The 15081-nt window shown below is 45.5% G+C and overlaps 2 protein-coding genes across 3 annotated transcripts; both read left to right on the forward strand.

The window, feature by feature from the left end:
* Positions 1 to 235: 235 nt before the first annotated feature.
* On the forward strand, positions 236 to 10317 carry ALDOB (aldolase, fructose-bisphosphate B). Of its 2 annotated transcripts, XM_027786073.1 has the most exons (10): positions 284 to 351; positions 479 to 590; positions 6769 to 6890; positions 7174 to 7385; positions 7910 to 7964; positions 8121 to 8281; positions 8502 to 8585; positions 9060 to 9234; positions 9381 to 9580; positions 9805 to 10317. In XM_027786073.1, the coding sequence occupies exons 3-10, from the start codon at positions 6779 to 6781 to the stop codon at positions 9898 to 9900; spliced, it is 1095 nt and encodes a 364-aa protein (XP_027641874.1). In that variant the 5' UTR covers positions 284 to 351; positions 479 to 590; positions 6769 to 6778; the 3' UTR covers positions 9901 to 10317. The 2 variants fall into 2 exon arrangements, with proteins under 2 accessions (XP_005237027.1, XP_027641874.1); XM_005236970.4 differs by lacking the exon at positions 479 to 590 and having other exon boundaries at positions 236 to 351.
* Positions 10318 to 12468: 2151 nt separating this feature from the next.
* MRPL50 (mitochondrial ribosomal protein L50) lies at positions 12469 to 14070 on the forward strand. Its single transcript, XM_055791611.1, has 2 exons — positions 12469 to 12633; positions 13545 to 14070. The coding sequence occupies exons 1-2, from the start codon at positions 12548 to 12550 to the stop codon at positions 13933 to 13935; spliced, it is 477 nt and encodes a 158-aa protein (XP_055647586.1). The 5' UTR covers positions 12469 to 12547; the 3' UTR covers positions 13936 to 14070.
* Positions 14071 to 15081: the final 1011 nt, after the last annotated feature.

Consider the following 15081-nt stretch of genomic DNA (forward strand, 5'->3'; position numbering starts at 1 on the left):
AGTCTGTTTTAGAAAGAGGAGGAACAATTTGAAATAACTGGAAAGTGCCTCAGTTTCACCATGTCATAAATGGCCTTATATATATATACAGGGGAGGGGAAGGGGGCAGACCCCCAGGAGCGAGACTGTGTCCTGTTGGCTGTGTGGTTGTGGTCTGAGAGCCAATGACCGACTTCAAACAATGATGGGAGGAGGGAGAATGGAGGAGTGGAGGCGGGGGGTGGGGGTGGGGGGACACACACCCCACCTATCAAGAATTTTATAAAAGTTAGTGCCCAGAAGGACTGGGTCTCTTTGCCTGCAACCACCACACCAGAAGCTTGTAGCAGCAGAGGTATTGTCCACAAACAAGTAAGTATAATAATTTAATTTCTAAACTGTAAAGGTAGTATGTATATCAGCACCCGAGACACAATGTGTTTATCTAAAGTGGGCTTGGGGAGTTGTTTTTGGTTTTGTTTTTATTTTTTTGTTCCAGGAACAGCTTGCAAGAACTAAGCACTCAGCCATTCTGCAGTGATCTTCCAATGTGACCCAATTTCTGCTAAATGTGGCTTTCTAACTTAGCTTAGTCACTCAGAACTCCTGGAGTAAGTGAATCCTTAGTCTGAGTAGACCAGTAACATGCCTTCATTGCTTTCTACTGCTTTGTTTTGCATGTGTTTCTTTATGCTTGTGGAGTACATAAATTGATGTTTTGTAAGGAGAAGAGAGAATGACTGGAGAACGCTGTTGGTCCTGACAAACTACAATGCTGACAGAAGTGTAATTACATGTGTTTGTTGTGCAGCTTCTTCTGAAGTATTAGCACAGTAGTATGGATAAGATTCCTCGGCAGGGGGATGTACGGTAGTCTGCAGTGCAGGAAACCAAAACCTGCTCTTGCATTAGGCTGTAACCTTTCAATTTGTGAACAGCCAGCTTCAGGAAATTGCTCAACAAATGCAAACCCTTGCTGTCTGTGATTCTCCATCACTTTCTCAATTGTCCCATGTGCCTGGCACCCAAAACTATTTAGTGCACCCAAAACTCTCACCACTGCTTCCCCCAGCCTCCCCTACTGGCATTACGAGACTTGAATTCTAGTGCAAGTTTGACAGCATTTTTTACCTTCTCTGAGAAGAGCCCAGCCCTGAGAGAGAAGCAGCTTCATCCTAATGACCAGACTTACTTCCAATAAACCAGTTTGTTGCTACCTCAGTCATCTCTAGCCATCAGGAGTGCTCCAGAAGTGCTCTGCGCTGACTGCAGAGGCTGGGTCCTTAAGTGCATAACCTCTTTTCATACTTGCTAGAGAGATGAAATGGGGGTACATTTGCTGAGGGCTTGAGTATAGCTCTGAGGCTAATAAAGAAATCAGGACAGGGAAATGCAGCTCTCACATACTCCCATCCACTTGAGATAGGATATTGAAGCAATCTCCCTAGACAGAGCCTGAAGACAGAAAAAAAACATTGTTCCCACCTTCATAAGAGAGAGAAAAAACAGGCAACTTACCGTCATATATGCCCCAAAGGACTATCAAGATGGTGAAATTAGTATATCAATCAAAAAACATGTGCTTCTTTTTCTAGGTGACACAAGTCTGAATATCTCTTTTTGTCCCATAACCTTGACACTTTAAAACCCAGAAATGAAACATTTTGCTATACTTTCACTTGCACTGCAAAGATGGAGAAATATCCTTTTCTTTCCTCAGAGCATCTTCATATATACAGGAGGCACCACTTCCATTTCAACTCCCTAAAGCAAGTACAGAGAGTCACTGGGTAGTTCAGGCTGAAGGAGGCATCAGGAGGTCTGTAGTCTGACCTTCTGCTCAAAGCAGGGCTAGACACAAGGTCAGACCAGGCTGCTTATGGCTTTATTCAGTTTGGTCTTGACAGCCTCCAAGGATGGAGACACCACAGCCTCTCTGTCGACCTCCTCTACTGTTGGCTGTCCCAATAATGTAAAAATTTTCTTCATATCCAGACCACATCTCTCCAGTTTCAGCTTATGCTTGTTGTCTCTCACTCTCCTGTAATGTGCCACTGTGAAAAGCCTGGCTCAGCCTCTCCAACCACCACTCTGCAGGTATTGGGGGTTGCTGAGGTGTGCCCTCAAAGCCATCTCTGCTCAAGGCTGAACTAGACCCAGCTCTGCAGCCTTCTCCTCACAGAGCAAGTGCTTCAGCCCCTGATTTTCTTGGTGGCATCAGCTGAACTCATTCCAATTTGTCAATGCCTTTCCTGTACTGCTGGGGCTAACACTGGATGCAGTACCCAGATGTGATGAGCAGAGGGAGATAATCCTTGTCCTTCCCTGGCTCTCTGGGCCAGACCCCTGCTCACACAGGATGCTGCTGGCCCTCGCTGCTGGCCCATGTTCAGCTCACTGCCTGACAGGGCCCTGGGCCTTCTCTGTTCCCCTGTCCTACTAGCCCTGGTGGGATCACTCCAGGGCTCTGCCCCACAGGCAGTGGGTGGGGGTTTGTTATGGCTGAACTTCATGGTGCTGCTGTTGGTCTCTTCCTGCCCCCCGTCCAGGCTCCTCTGGATGGCTGCCCAGCAATCAAGCGTATTAACTAGTCCTGCCAGCTTGGTGTCATCTGCAAGCTAGATAAGAATGTGCTCTGTCAGCAGGACAGGGGCAAACTTGCCGAGCTGTTCATACCTCTCAGTTTGCCCAATGTCCAAGTAAACAGACTTACATAGAAATAGCGTTTTAATGAGCTCCATGGAGAAGTGAGGCCAATAACTAGATTTATCCACTGTCATGAGAATGTAAGGTACATAACTGATTTATGTGTCTGTCTCTCCTAAGCATACAAGTGTAAATGAGGAGTAAATCCAGTCAGGTCAACACTGTGCCTACATGTCATGGGCTAAATTTTTGAATACTTTTCGCTCTCCATGTCAACTGCATTTATCTATTTATATAAGCAACTTTTGCTTCAAACCCTGCTCCTTGGAAGCAGAATCTCTTGTGTGCACAGTGCAATGGCATGCAAACGTGGTTTGCATTGCTGTCAGAGATGATGTTGAAGGGCAGTATTTAATAGTAATTGAACAGGAAAAGCTGCATGCATGGGGTACAAAAGAGTTTGGTCCTGCACCAATTTTATAAAAGAAGGCAATGAAGACACCCAAGAGAAAAACTTACAGATTCCAATCCAATCTTTTTCTGTCTGCAAACCAGGACTCAGGTGAGATTTTCTGTATTATTAGAAGATGCCAGTCACTTGAGGTGGTTGGGAAGAAGAGATGCCAGTGAAATAGTAATGTTTCTAAGATGACCTGAAGTGGAACGTAACAGTTTGTTCCTTCTGCTGTTCAGTTTGCCTCTGCCCTTTGGTTCTCACTATTAATATTAACAGGATGCAGTGCTTGTGCCGATACCCATGAAGATACTTTCCCTACAGGTCCTCCATTATGGTAGCTGAGAAAAACTTGAGTCTTCAGCGGTACAGTATTTACTTTTGCAGCTGTGCTGTCCCCTTCCCCCCTACCCCCATCTCCTGCTGGTCACAGGCTGGGGTCTGAACAAAGAACTTGTTTGTTTAAGGAGCTGCTGAAGCCTGGCAAACTCTCAAGGTAGTTGTAAAGCCGGGGGTTTTGTTAATTCTTTGCAGTTTTATTCTTTTGTTTCTCTCTTCCACTTTTAAAAAATGTTATGTAAGCAGTTACCACAAAGAGAATACATTGTATTCATACAATGTCAAATCAATGTGAAATCACTTGAGTTGGTGACACTATGACACTAGCTAACAGCCTAAAATGGTACCAAATAAAATTTTTGAAAAACCTTAGTGGTGCAACAACTCCTAGATACTGCTACTGAGAAAAGAGTTCCTGTGACCTTTTGCCTGCCTGGAAAAGTTGACAAATTAAACAGATAAAGTGCAATAATAAGGCAAATAGGCTTCGTTCTTGTGAGAATGAAATGAACTGCCCAGCTTTGGCAGCCTGGGCACGACTGTTTTTCCTCAGGACCTGGAAGGTGACATATCTGGCTCTTTAAGGGGGGACATTAATGTTTCTGTGGATGTGCTGGGAGCTCACTCTTTAAAAGGCAGCTGTATGAAGTGTTACTGACATGTAAGACTTCTCCACTCCCCTTTAAATGCTCAGAGCAGTACTTTACAGCAGAGACACCCTTTCTGAATTCTACAGAGAAGATCCTCAAGATTATGCCTCTTATGGAAGAATCACAGAAAAATAAAGTCCTAAACCAAGGGTACTTGAACATTCTGGACCTTAGAGCTATCATTAACTTTACAACTGCTTTTGCACTCATTTCTTCAGCATTTCAGTTAGAAACACTGTGCATTTTGTTCATCCTTGTAGCTCAGCAGGGTAGCTGGGAACATAATTTTGGGATGCCTTTTGGCAGATCTCCACCTACTCCTTCACACTTAATGAGATACTTGCATAGAAACCGCAACTAGCCAGCTGTCTTCCAATTCATCATTGTAGAACTACACTGTATTGTTTCAGTCTCTTGAGAGTACTCACTTGGATCAGCATTATCACCTGAAAACTTGTATTTCCATATATTGGCAATTTGCTTTGCAGGCTGGTTTTGAGTGATAACTGTCTTTTTTGATCTTTATGCAAACACTGAAAACAAGTAAGAATCAACAGATGTCAGTCTCATTGCTTATGGCATTGCTGGGGAGAAAGTATACCCATAATAAAGAAACTAGAGTGACTGATGATCTTGTAATTCAGCTAGCTGGATTAAAAATTATCTGGATACACCGACTCCTGCTGTAACATACCTCCAAACTGCAACTCTGAAATCCCATTACTGATTTAGCAGTTCATTAGTTTTGACCTTGGACAAGATCATATTCTTGCCAGATCACAATTTTCCAGTCTTTTCCACAGAGCCTGTGAACTACTGGAGTGTTTCCTCATAGTTTTGCATAGCAACTTATTTAACAGTGCTCTGGTTTTGACTGAAGTGCTTATAACACAAACCCTTACTAAAATAATCATAATAACAAGGTAGTTTCTTATTCTAAGAGACCCATCAGACTCAGAAAGAAGGTGAGGGATGAGGAGGGTTACAGGTGAACTTAATTAGCAATAAACAGCATAAACCATAGCTCTTCCTGTTCTTTTGATCTGAACAGGATAAGAGCTGAGAGTGATGGAGTTGTGGTCAGTCACCACAGTAGAAGGATGCTTCCCAGAGCTCTAGCCACAGCCTGGCATGCATACAAAAAGAGGAGTTCAGAAAAGCCTGCTTTTGCAGGACTGCAGCTAGGCATTTTAGTCCCTGAAAAGGAAGGAACCCTCCCCCATTTGATACAGTCTTCATCACACACTCTTTCAAATTCCCTTTAAATGTAGAATGACTTAACATTGATAACCTGCATAGAATGCATTCCAGTCTCAAACAACCTACAAAAAGGTAAAGCAGACACCTGGACACTGCATCCAGCTGGTCTGCGCTGGTAGACAATGCCATTTGAATCTTGCACAATACCATTACCAATACAAAAGTACCTTCAACTATAAATCGGACATGGATTTATAGCTGTCCCAGTACTGTGATGGCACTGTTACCAGAAAAGTTTAGCACCGTTTGGCATGGTGCACAGAACTCTATTACCCTATCACAAGTCGCAGCCAGACCCTGATTTTTATTCTCCACTATGCTCTTCTGCAGGGAGGGCAAGACAAGGATTCCCTGGCAACATAATGTCTGCATGCAGGGAAAAGGGATGGAGAACTTGGCTGTGTACATGCTTATATGGAGAGACATATTTGCTGGCCATCTCTGGCACATGGTGAAATGGGAAATGTTCTCATTTCTCTTTAAGGCTGAGCTTGCGAATAGAAAATGCGGACGCTGCTCAGAGGCCTGCCCCTTTGGAGGAAAGCTTGATACTGGAGATCTTTTGTGTTGTTTTTAATGATTCATCTCATGGATTTACCACCTACTGATAAAAACATGGGTATCACTTTAGCTGTCACATATGATCAACAGAGGGAAAAGAGTCTTTATGTCTTATGCATACAGGCTTATATACACAGGGAAGTAACCTGGAATATTCAGATAATCTGAGAAACTGTAATTTAATGCCACATAATCAAAACTTTAATAAGAACAAGCATTTTGTCATAACAAGACAGAATGTGGATTTCAGGTGCTGCATATCTGCAGCTGGTAAACCTCTGCCAGAGCTGAAAAGATAGAAATAGGTGGTGAATCCTTCTAAAACCTCCAGGTCTTATAGAGTAAGCAATGTGGTACAGTTCTGAAAGCAGACATGGGAAGGAGAGAATTACAAAGTGAGGCAGGAGCGTGGGGATGGAAAGTCGACTAGACAAAGTAGCAAATACTGCCAACACAGGCCAGGGAATGGAAGAGGGGCATTATTAGGAAATGTGTAAAGGCAATGAGGTAATTGGCATTCTTCTGACTGGGACCAAGAAGTCTGAAGAGCCAGCAGTTAGCACACTTGTTAGCTTAGTGCATGTTTTTATGACAGATTGACCTTCCTTTAGCCTCTCAGAAAATCCATGTAAAATGCAGTCTTTCCCACTTTGGTTCTGGAAGGATATGCTAGGATGTTGCTCCTGCATTCCTCTCTTCTAGTTTTGCCGCACACACCAAGCCAAGAAGAACTTGAATGGATTTCTGGGCATATGGCTATGATAACATGGACCAGACAAGCACTGAGAGCCCTCCAACAGAAATACCCGAGTGTTATCTCTGCCTTATAGTTTGTGTATATAGTCTCCCCCAACTTTTAACAGTAATACTCTTCCACAGGTAAGTCAACATGACCCACCAATTCCCAGCGCTGTCTCCAGAGCAGAAGAAAGCTCTTTCAGACATCGCTCAGCGGATTGTGGCTTCAGGAAAGGGGATCTTAGCTGCAGATGAATCCGTGGGTGAGTTCTGGATATCGATCAATTAGCAGTACCCAAGACTTTTTCCTCTTAATTTTGCTTCATCTTTGAAATTAGTGGAGTAAATTAAAAACAATTGAAAAATGTTGTCTGAGCAGGAACAACTCAGCCAGGCAGGACTGTGACCAATAGTAATGAAAGCTGACAAACTATGGGTTGAGAAGGGGGAGATCGAAACTCAAGGCCCAGTTCATTACTACATACTGGGACCAGGAGGCTAGCCAAGGCTAACACCTCTTTGTCTGACCTTTGTCCACCTTGCTAGGTACCATGGGGAACAGGCTGCAGAGGATCAATGTGGAAAACACAGAGGAGAATCGCCGGGCTTTTCGAGAGATTCTCTTCTCTTCAGATGCTTCCATCAACCAGAGCATTGGGGGAGTGATCCTCTTCCATGAGACTCTCTATCAGAAAGACAGCAGTGGAAAGCCATTTCCAGCTCTTATCAAAGAAAAAGGCATTGTGGTGGGGATAAAGGTACCTATAAATGTGTGGCTGGCAGCATAATCCAAACTCCGCTTCCAGTGAAAATTATATACAGGGCTGCACTCTCTCCTGTTAAAAACTTTTCTTTCTTTGTTGTGATTGGTTTTAAAATCCCTAGACGATCTCTACCACCATTATCTGCGTTGCTTTTTTACAACAAACCAGGGGCACATTTGCACTTGAGGCAGGAACTTTTCATCTACCAACTCCCATCTACTCACCATTCACTGCAATTAAATTCCTCCATGCAGCAACCTAAATCCAGTCCTTTCTGCATGTGATGGATCTCTTGAGCCATTCCTTGCAGCCATCTATACATTGCCCCTTCCTCTTACCCAACCACTCCTTTTCTTCCCCTTTGCTCCAACATTTCCCTCCTTTTCATCCTTAGTATGTTCAGCCCCATGCTTTACTCACAGTCAGCCAGCAAAGACAGACTAACCATGGGTAAGAAGATAAGGATGAGACCAATTTCCATCTCTCTGTAACCCTTCATTTTTTTGTGGTCTCCACAGCTGGATAAAGGTACAGCACCCCTAGCAGGAACAAATGGAGAAACCACCATCCAAGGTAAGGAGAGCTCTAAGGAGCCTAAGCTATGACTGCCGCAGTTAAAGCCATGGGGTGACTCACCTGAATCACAGCCTTGTCTGGTGGCATGGTACTTTTCAGAGTTGTGTGTCCTGAAGAACTGCTCTCAGTGAAGCACTGTTCTTTCACCTGCAGGGCTGGATGGACTGGCTGAGCGCTGTGCCCAGTACAAAAAAGATGGTGCTGACTTTGGCAAGTGGCGTGCAGTGCTGAAGATCAGCAGCACAACACCCTCTCAACTTGCCATCCAAGAGAATGCCAACACATTGGCACGCTACGCCAGCATCTGCCAGCAGGTATCTACCCTCCAGTAACCCTTCCTGACATGCTGCTGCCCCTTCTCACTGTTCGCTGTGATAACATCCTAGGTAACTTGAAAGGCGGATCTCTGCCAAGGTTTTGGGAAAGGTGAGGAAGAAGGGCAGCACAGCATGAAGAAATACCACCAAAGTAGGGGCAGATAAGAACAGTTGTTCTTCCATAGCCCTAAACACTTCCTGTTTTTTCTTTTCTTAGCATGGCTTGGTGCCCATTGTGGAGCCAGAAATCTTGCCTGATGGAGACCATGATCTCCAGCGCTGTCAGTATGTCACAGAAAAGGTAAGAGATTCCTGCCCTTCTCTTCTCCTTCACAAATCAGTAACCAATTTTACGCCGTTTGTGCTCACAGATCTTAAAAGAGTTTTGACCAAAAAGGTACTTCATAACTGCATCACAAAAATGAGTTGCTCACAGTCAAATAATGAGTTAATAGCAAATGCAAGAGTAGAATCCGTGCTTTTGGATTTCCATTCAAACAAGCATTCTCAATCTGAGAAAGATGTATTGGGAGCAAAACACTTCATTCTCTTTCAGTACCTCAGTTTGCCGGGAAAAATCCAATAAATATGAAGAATGGTATCCTGGTCATCTCAAAAGAAATGGTGTCTTCAGAACTGCAACCCCTGTGATAAAATTCATGGGAAAGCAAAATTCATTTGATCTTCTCACACTCACAAGGAATTAGCTGCCTTTCCACAGCAGGTTGAGGTGAAGATTTGAGCAGAGGTCTGTATTCAGTCCTCCTGTTTTCAGGTTCTGGCTGCTGTCTACAAGGCCTTGAATGATCATCATGTGTACCTGGAAGGGACACTGCTGAAACCCAACATGGTGACGCCTGGACATTCCTGCCCCAAGAAGTACACCCCTCAGGATGTAGCCATAGCAACTGTCACTACTCTTCTCCGGACCGTTCCTGCTGCCGTTCCTGGTGATTCTTGATTCATTTCTATGTATCCATTCACACTGTCACACTTGCTGGACTTGCTCCTGCGTATGATGTGCTTGCTCATCAAGTCAGGGATTGCAGTGGCTGGAGCACTCCATTTCTAAGACTTCAAACCTCTTTTTTTGCAGGAATCTGCTTCTTGTCTGGAGGCCAGAGTGAAGAAGAGGCTTCTGTCAACTTGAATGCCATGAATCAGTCTCCTCTGCCTAAGCCTTGGAAACTGACCTTTTCATATGGGAGAGCCCTGCAAGCCTCTGCCCTGGCAGCATGGGTGGGCAAAAGCGAGAACAAGAAGGCTGCACAAGAGGCCTTCCGCAAGCGGGCGCAGGTATAAGGCCTTCCCCCAGCACAGAGAGGAGCTCCACACTATGAAGGGAGACATGTTGTCACCTTCCTAAGGCTCCTCTTGTTCCTGCCCCTCCTGGTACTTCATGTTCAGCGGGGTTGTCATTCTGTTATTTTTGCCTTGGTTGATTACTCCTGCTGTCTTTCTACATCTGTTTTTCTCACTCCAAGCTAACTGGTTTCCCCTCCTTTTTCTTTCTTTTTCAGATTAACGGTTTGGCTTGCAGAGGACAGTATGTTGTGTCTGGGAAGACTGACACAGCTGCCACGCAGTCACTTTTCACGGCCAGCTACACCTACTGAAAGTGCAGGAACTTTCCTTTGTCCTGTCCCTCTTCACAAGGTGGAAGATACTCAGAAATGAAAGAAAACCAAAGAAATCTAATTTCCCTTACACTAAACAAAACTGGAGATAAACTGGATTAGTTTCCTCTCCACCCTTTGCTCCTACCATTTATTAAGGGGATATTCATGTTTCTTCTTCTTCACATTTCAAGGAAGGGGAATTCCTTCCATACAACAGCTGCCAATGAATCATGAACATAGTCTCCCTCTGGTTTAAACTCGGTCCCCAAAATAGTAGGCAGATTAAGTAGTTCCCTAGCAATTCAAATTCAAATGCATACCCTTACCCATTACCACATTTTGTAGTCAAAATCGTGAACTAGAGAATCTGACTGTGTCTTCAATCATGGGAATAAAACAGTAATTGAAAACTAATCTCTTATCTCACAATTCTTTTTTATAGATAAACTTTACAGTCCCTTTCACACGAGTGGTTTTCAGTAGCCTATGCAAAGATTAAGTCACAAAGCTTTACTGCTGGTGAACTTGGAAAACCCTGAGGAGATCAAAGGGAAATAATCCAATAGTGATACAGCTGGAGAGGTTAATCCTGTTGACTGAAGTCTGGCAGACACTGAGAAAACCTGAGAGATGTATATGGCCAGCAGTGCACAGGACTTGGGCCACAGATAAGTCACACTACCTTCAGAAGCTTCTCGTGTCTCTGGAGAATCATGTTTGGTGTGACGAGTCTGCTATGGGCCGAGTTAGGGTTGCACAGGCTCAGTTAGTTCTGTGCAAAGACTACTTTTCCAAAGCACTTTTACAGTGGCATTCCCTACAATAATTAACATAAAACATGCAGGGAGGCATCTTGGCCTACCATGTTGACATAGCTTGAATAATTAAGCTGATGCTGAAGGTCTAAAGTTTGATCTTTGGTGTTGCGACGGAGGGAAGACACAGTCACTCAATATGAGTGATCAGCAGACTTCGTTTATTGTCCCTTACAGTCACCTTTTATGCCTTGCTATAATTAGCTCATACATATTACAAAAGTTAAGCTCCTTATTGGTTAGTTGCCTAAATACCAAGCCTGCCCCTAGTTTCTCTTCTGTAGTTATCTGTTCCCACCTGCAACCTTCTTCCCCCACCGAAATCTTCCTGTTATTGTGTAACAAGAACAGCCAAAGACAGTTATTTTTGCTTTACTTCAGATAAGCTGAGAGCAATGTGCATTTTTGTCCAGCCAGCTGGACTATGTCTATGTGACCCTTTTCAGCTAGTCAGTTATACACACTTTGGTACGTTGCTGTGTACCTGTCAGACATGTAAGCTTTGTTAGCTAAAGCACAATTAACAAGTTATGAAAAAAAGGCAGAAATAGCAGAAATACCAGACCTAAGGTTATACAAAAGTACTTGCATGGCAACACGTTACAGTAATCAACTAGTGACACCTTGGAGCAGCCCACCAACCAGCAAACACAAAGGAACCCAGAAGATAACCTCCTGTCCCTCTTCAGGGCCACCCTGTGCTGCAGGCTTCTCTTCCCAGCCACAGGCATCCCCCATTCCTGCCAGCAAAAAGGGAAACAGGCAAAATCACTGCCCTGTAAGCACCTCATGTTCTTTGTGTTAGCGACCACTCTTTCACAGCAGCAATAAATACCCAAACTCCACACAGATCCAACAACTGCATAATTAATGCATGTATATAGTCCGTCCTGACCATGAATGAAAAGCTACTTGCCAGAAAACACTACAGAGGGCTATAGCGGTGTTAGAAACAACATCCATTTTCTGGTTCAGTCATGGTCCTGTAAATCTCCATGAACCTGAGTTCAAGTAAACCTCTGTTCCTGATGAGAAGCATCATACTGATCTGATCTATGTGAACCGCTTCTCTTAAAACTGGGAGTGGAAAAAATGATCCCCCAAACCAGCAAACGAAACCGCTCTCCCACTTTATAAAACTAAAGCTGTGGCTTTGCTAAATAATTCCTGCTCCTTTGCTGGACATCTGCCACAGACGCTGTGCCTGGTGTAGCTGGCGGCTGTGCTCTGGCTCCTGGTATTTCTCTTTGCAGAGGTGTTTGCGACCGGAGCAAGCGGAAGTCTGCTGAGTGCATTGCCATGAATCAAAACCAGGCTGTGTACAGATGAAGCGTTATTTCTTGCCTTTAAAAATGAACATCCTTCCAAAAACCAGGAAAGGCGATATCCCCACGTAACTGCGTGCCTGGGGCAGAAGTGCGGCCTACAGAACAAACTGCGGGAGCACGGCTGGCTGACCGCACCGCCAGCCGCCACACCCTGAACGCAGGATCAATCCCTCCAGGGGCAGCTGCCAACACTCTCCCGACTGGCAGAACCACGCGGCGATCGCTGCAATCGCGGCGGGCGACAACGTGTGTCCCTGCGCCGGCCCCACACGCCGTTACACACGCCCCTTCCCGCCCCCACGCGCCCGCGCGGCGCCTCCGTCCGCGGTCGGCCCTGGACTGCCGCCGCCGCCTCGGAGCGGGAGCGGGAGCGGGGGCGGGGGAGGGGCCGGCGCCTCTCCGCCGCGGGGCGGGGCCTCAGCTCCCGTGAGGCAGCGCGGGCCGGGCCGAAGCCCCGCCCTCTCCGCCGGCTGCCGGGACGAGGCTGCGCGTGCCCTCGCCATGGCGGGCGTAGCCGTGCTGCGGGTGGCGGGCCGGCGGCTGGGCCTCGGCGCCCCGGCGCGCAGGGCGTTTTGGGGCGGCGTGAGGTAACGGCGTGGGAAGCGGGGGGCACGGCACGGCTGCCGCCTTGTGTTCTGGGGGGTGTGGGTTCCGGAGGCGGGCAGGCACTGGCGGCATTCGGCCCTCCTGCCCGCTGCCTGCCCGTACCGGGCCTGCGACCCGCCGCGGGGTGGGCGGGTGGCCCCCGCAGGGGCCGGTGCATTCAGGAGGGTGGTTGAGCTTTCAGCCCTGCTGTTCTCGCGGCTCGGTTTTCGTGCAGCTGAGCGCGTTAGGTCGGAGGCCTCGGGACGTCACCGGGGGCCTCATCGCGTCCCCGCCGAGGGCGCTGCGGGCGGCCCGCCGTGGGGTGCGGTGTTAGGGTTTCTAGTACCCATACAAGCTTTGGTAAGGGAACTTGGTAGGTGTGGAAAAAGGTTTCAGGGCAGGACTACGATGTGAATGAAGAGAAGTAGTTTCTGTGTAGCATTTTAGGTGAAACCATGCACGTGGTGTTGTGTAGATTATGGCATGGGACCAAGGCAGATAATTGGAGTAGACTTAATTTCTGCTTAAAACTAACGATCGTAATTTTTTTGTGTTTGTGGGCACTAATTTTCTCTGTAGTAGTGGTTAATTTTTGTTACCCTTTTTATCTCAACCGATTAGAAAATGGAGCAGTAACTGGGAAAACGATTAAAATTTTGTTTACACTTAGATGAGTAACATAAGCAGGGCAGGTGATTGCTGTGTAGAGACAGCAGCATTTAGGGGAAAACCCAAATGTCTAGCCTGTGCGCTTTTTTTCTTGCATGCATAACAAACCTGCTGTGCCCACAGGATGTGTAAACTGTCTGTAAGCTAGGCTGAATCCAGTATTAAAAAACTATGAATAGAAATGTGCTTTGGTTTAGTGTTAAGTAGCCCAGAGACTGAAAATACTTCTGTCTGATGTCAATAGGAAGCAGGAACAAGAAGTGGAAGCAGACAAAATAATTCATCAAGAGAAAAGTGAACCCAGCCTGATCTGTCCCCCACCACGCAGCAGAAATTATATTCCTCCAGGGGATATAGAGAGTTGCCTGGAGTCTTATGTCAAGGAGATTTTTGGACCCTCACTTCCTGATAATTGGCAGCAGACACCTCTCAAAGAAAACAGGTTAAAGTATCACCTTCTGGCTCAGCTGGCAGCAGAACTCGGTCATGCTGTCCCCAATTCACAGCTCCACCTCATGCGCAGTGCTGAAGATGTCTTGAATTTTTATAGCACTCCTGTGAAGGATGTGTCCAAGTTTGATGAACTGTGCGCTGCAGAGCTGCCCCCAAACCTGAAGATTATCTGGCAGCAGTGAGTTGCACCATACAGCATCAATTTGCGTTGTTTGTATTCCCAACGCAAGACTGCAGAGCAGAAGCAGAGCCCTTTCGTTGTAGTAGCAGCTGAATATATGAATATCCCTAATAAAAATGCGTGTATTTGTCCTCGAGTTTCATTGTTTCTGTTCTATATGGAAAAAAGAGCAGGTTATCCTTGTGAAACAGTGATGCAGTGTAGTGCATGCTTTCTGGCCTTTGCTTTGCTTCCCAACAGTGAGTCCAGTGGGGACAACTGGGGGGACCAGCTCCACATTTTCTTACCTGCACCTCATAAAACCTCAGCTTTGATTTTGAACTGTGTAATGGGCTTTTGCATGTGCAGTTTGGCTATGTCAGGAGCCCTGTTCAACTCAGCCACCAAGACTAGCAGGGACAGCAGACTCTTGGGGAAGGAGAGGCGAAGTAAGCCCTAATTTCTGAATTTTTTTTTCTTTTTTCCTTGAGATTAAAAAGAAGATCCTGTCAGCAATAAGGTTTTTAAAAGCCATCAGAGGTGCAATCATAAAGTAACCACTTATTCTACTCAAAAGTGTTACATAAAGATAATGCCAAGGGGTATTCTGAAATCTCTTAACTCACTAATGGTGACCTCTCCAACAGCCCTATAAAACCAGCTGATATTGAGGCAGATTGTAGAATTCTTCCATATCTGTCAAAGGACGCCATTTTAATAAGTTCTGTTGCTACTTCTAAAAGCTTTTACTTCATTTCTCTTATACATCAGCTGTATGTTAGTTTTTCTGTACCTGTGGAAGAACCTGTAATAGCTGTAAGTTTTTCTTCCCCTGGTAAGTGACAATGTGGTTTGCTTTTAATTTGAAGAGGCAAGCAGTGAGGTCAGAAGGGCCAGAAAAATGCAACAGTCTGAGAAATGGGTGGCACTCTGTGAATGTTTTCTACAAAACAGGTTGTTTACTGTGAGGTTAGATTCTGTATGTATTGTATTTCTGGGAATGACCCAAAAATATCCAGGTTGTACCACTTGCTCTCCTACCTATTGCTCCCCTGTTTTTTTAGCATACAAATACTTGAAGCATACATAAGAATGGCTGCTTTTGTGTGTTACAGTGCTCAGTTCCTTATTCAACAAACTTTTCAAGTGCTTTCTTACAGCTCTGAAG

This window comes from Falco peregrinus, chromosome Z (assembly GCF_023634155.1).
Source record: "Falco peregrinus isolate bFalPer1 chromosome Z, bFalPer1.pri, whole genome shotgun sequence".
Classification (NCBI taxonomy): Eukaryota; Metazoa; Chordata; class Aves; order Falconiformes; family Falconidae; genus Falco; species Falco peregrinus.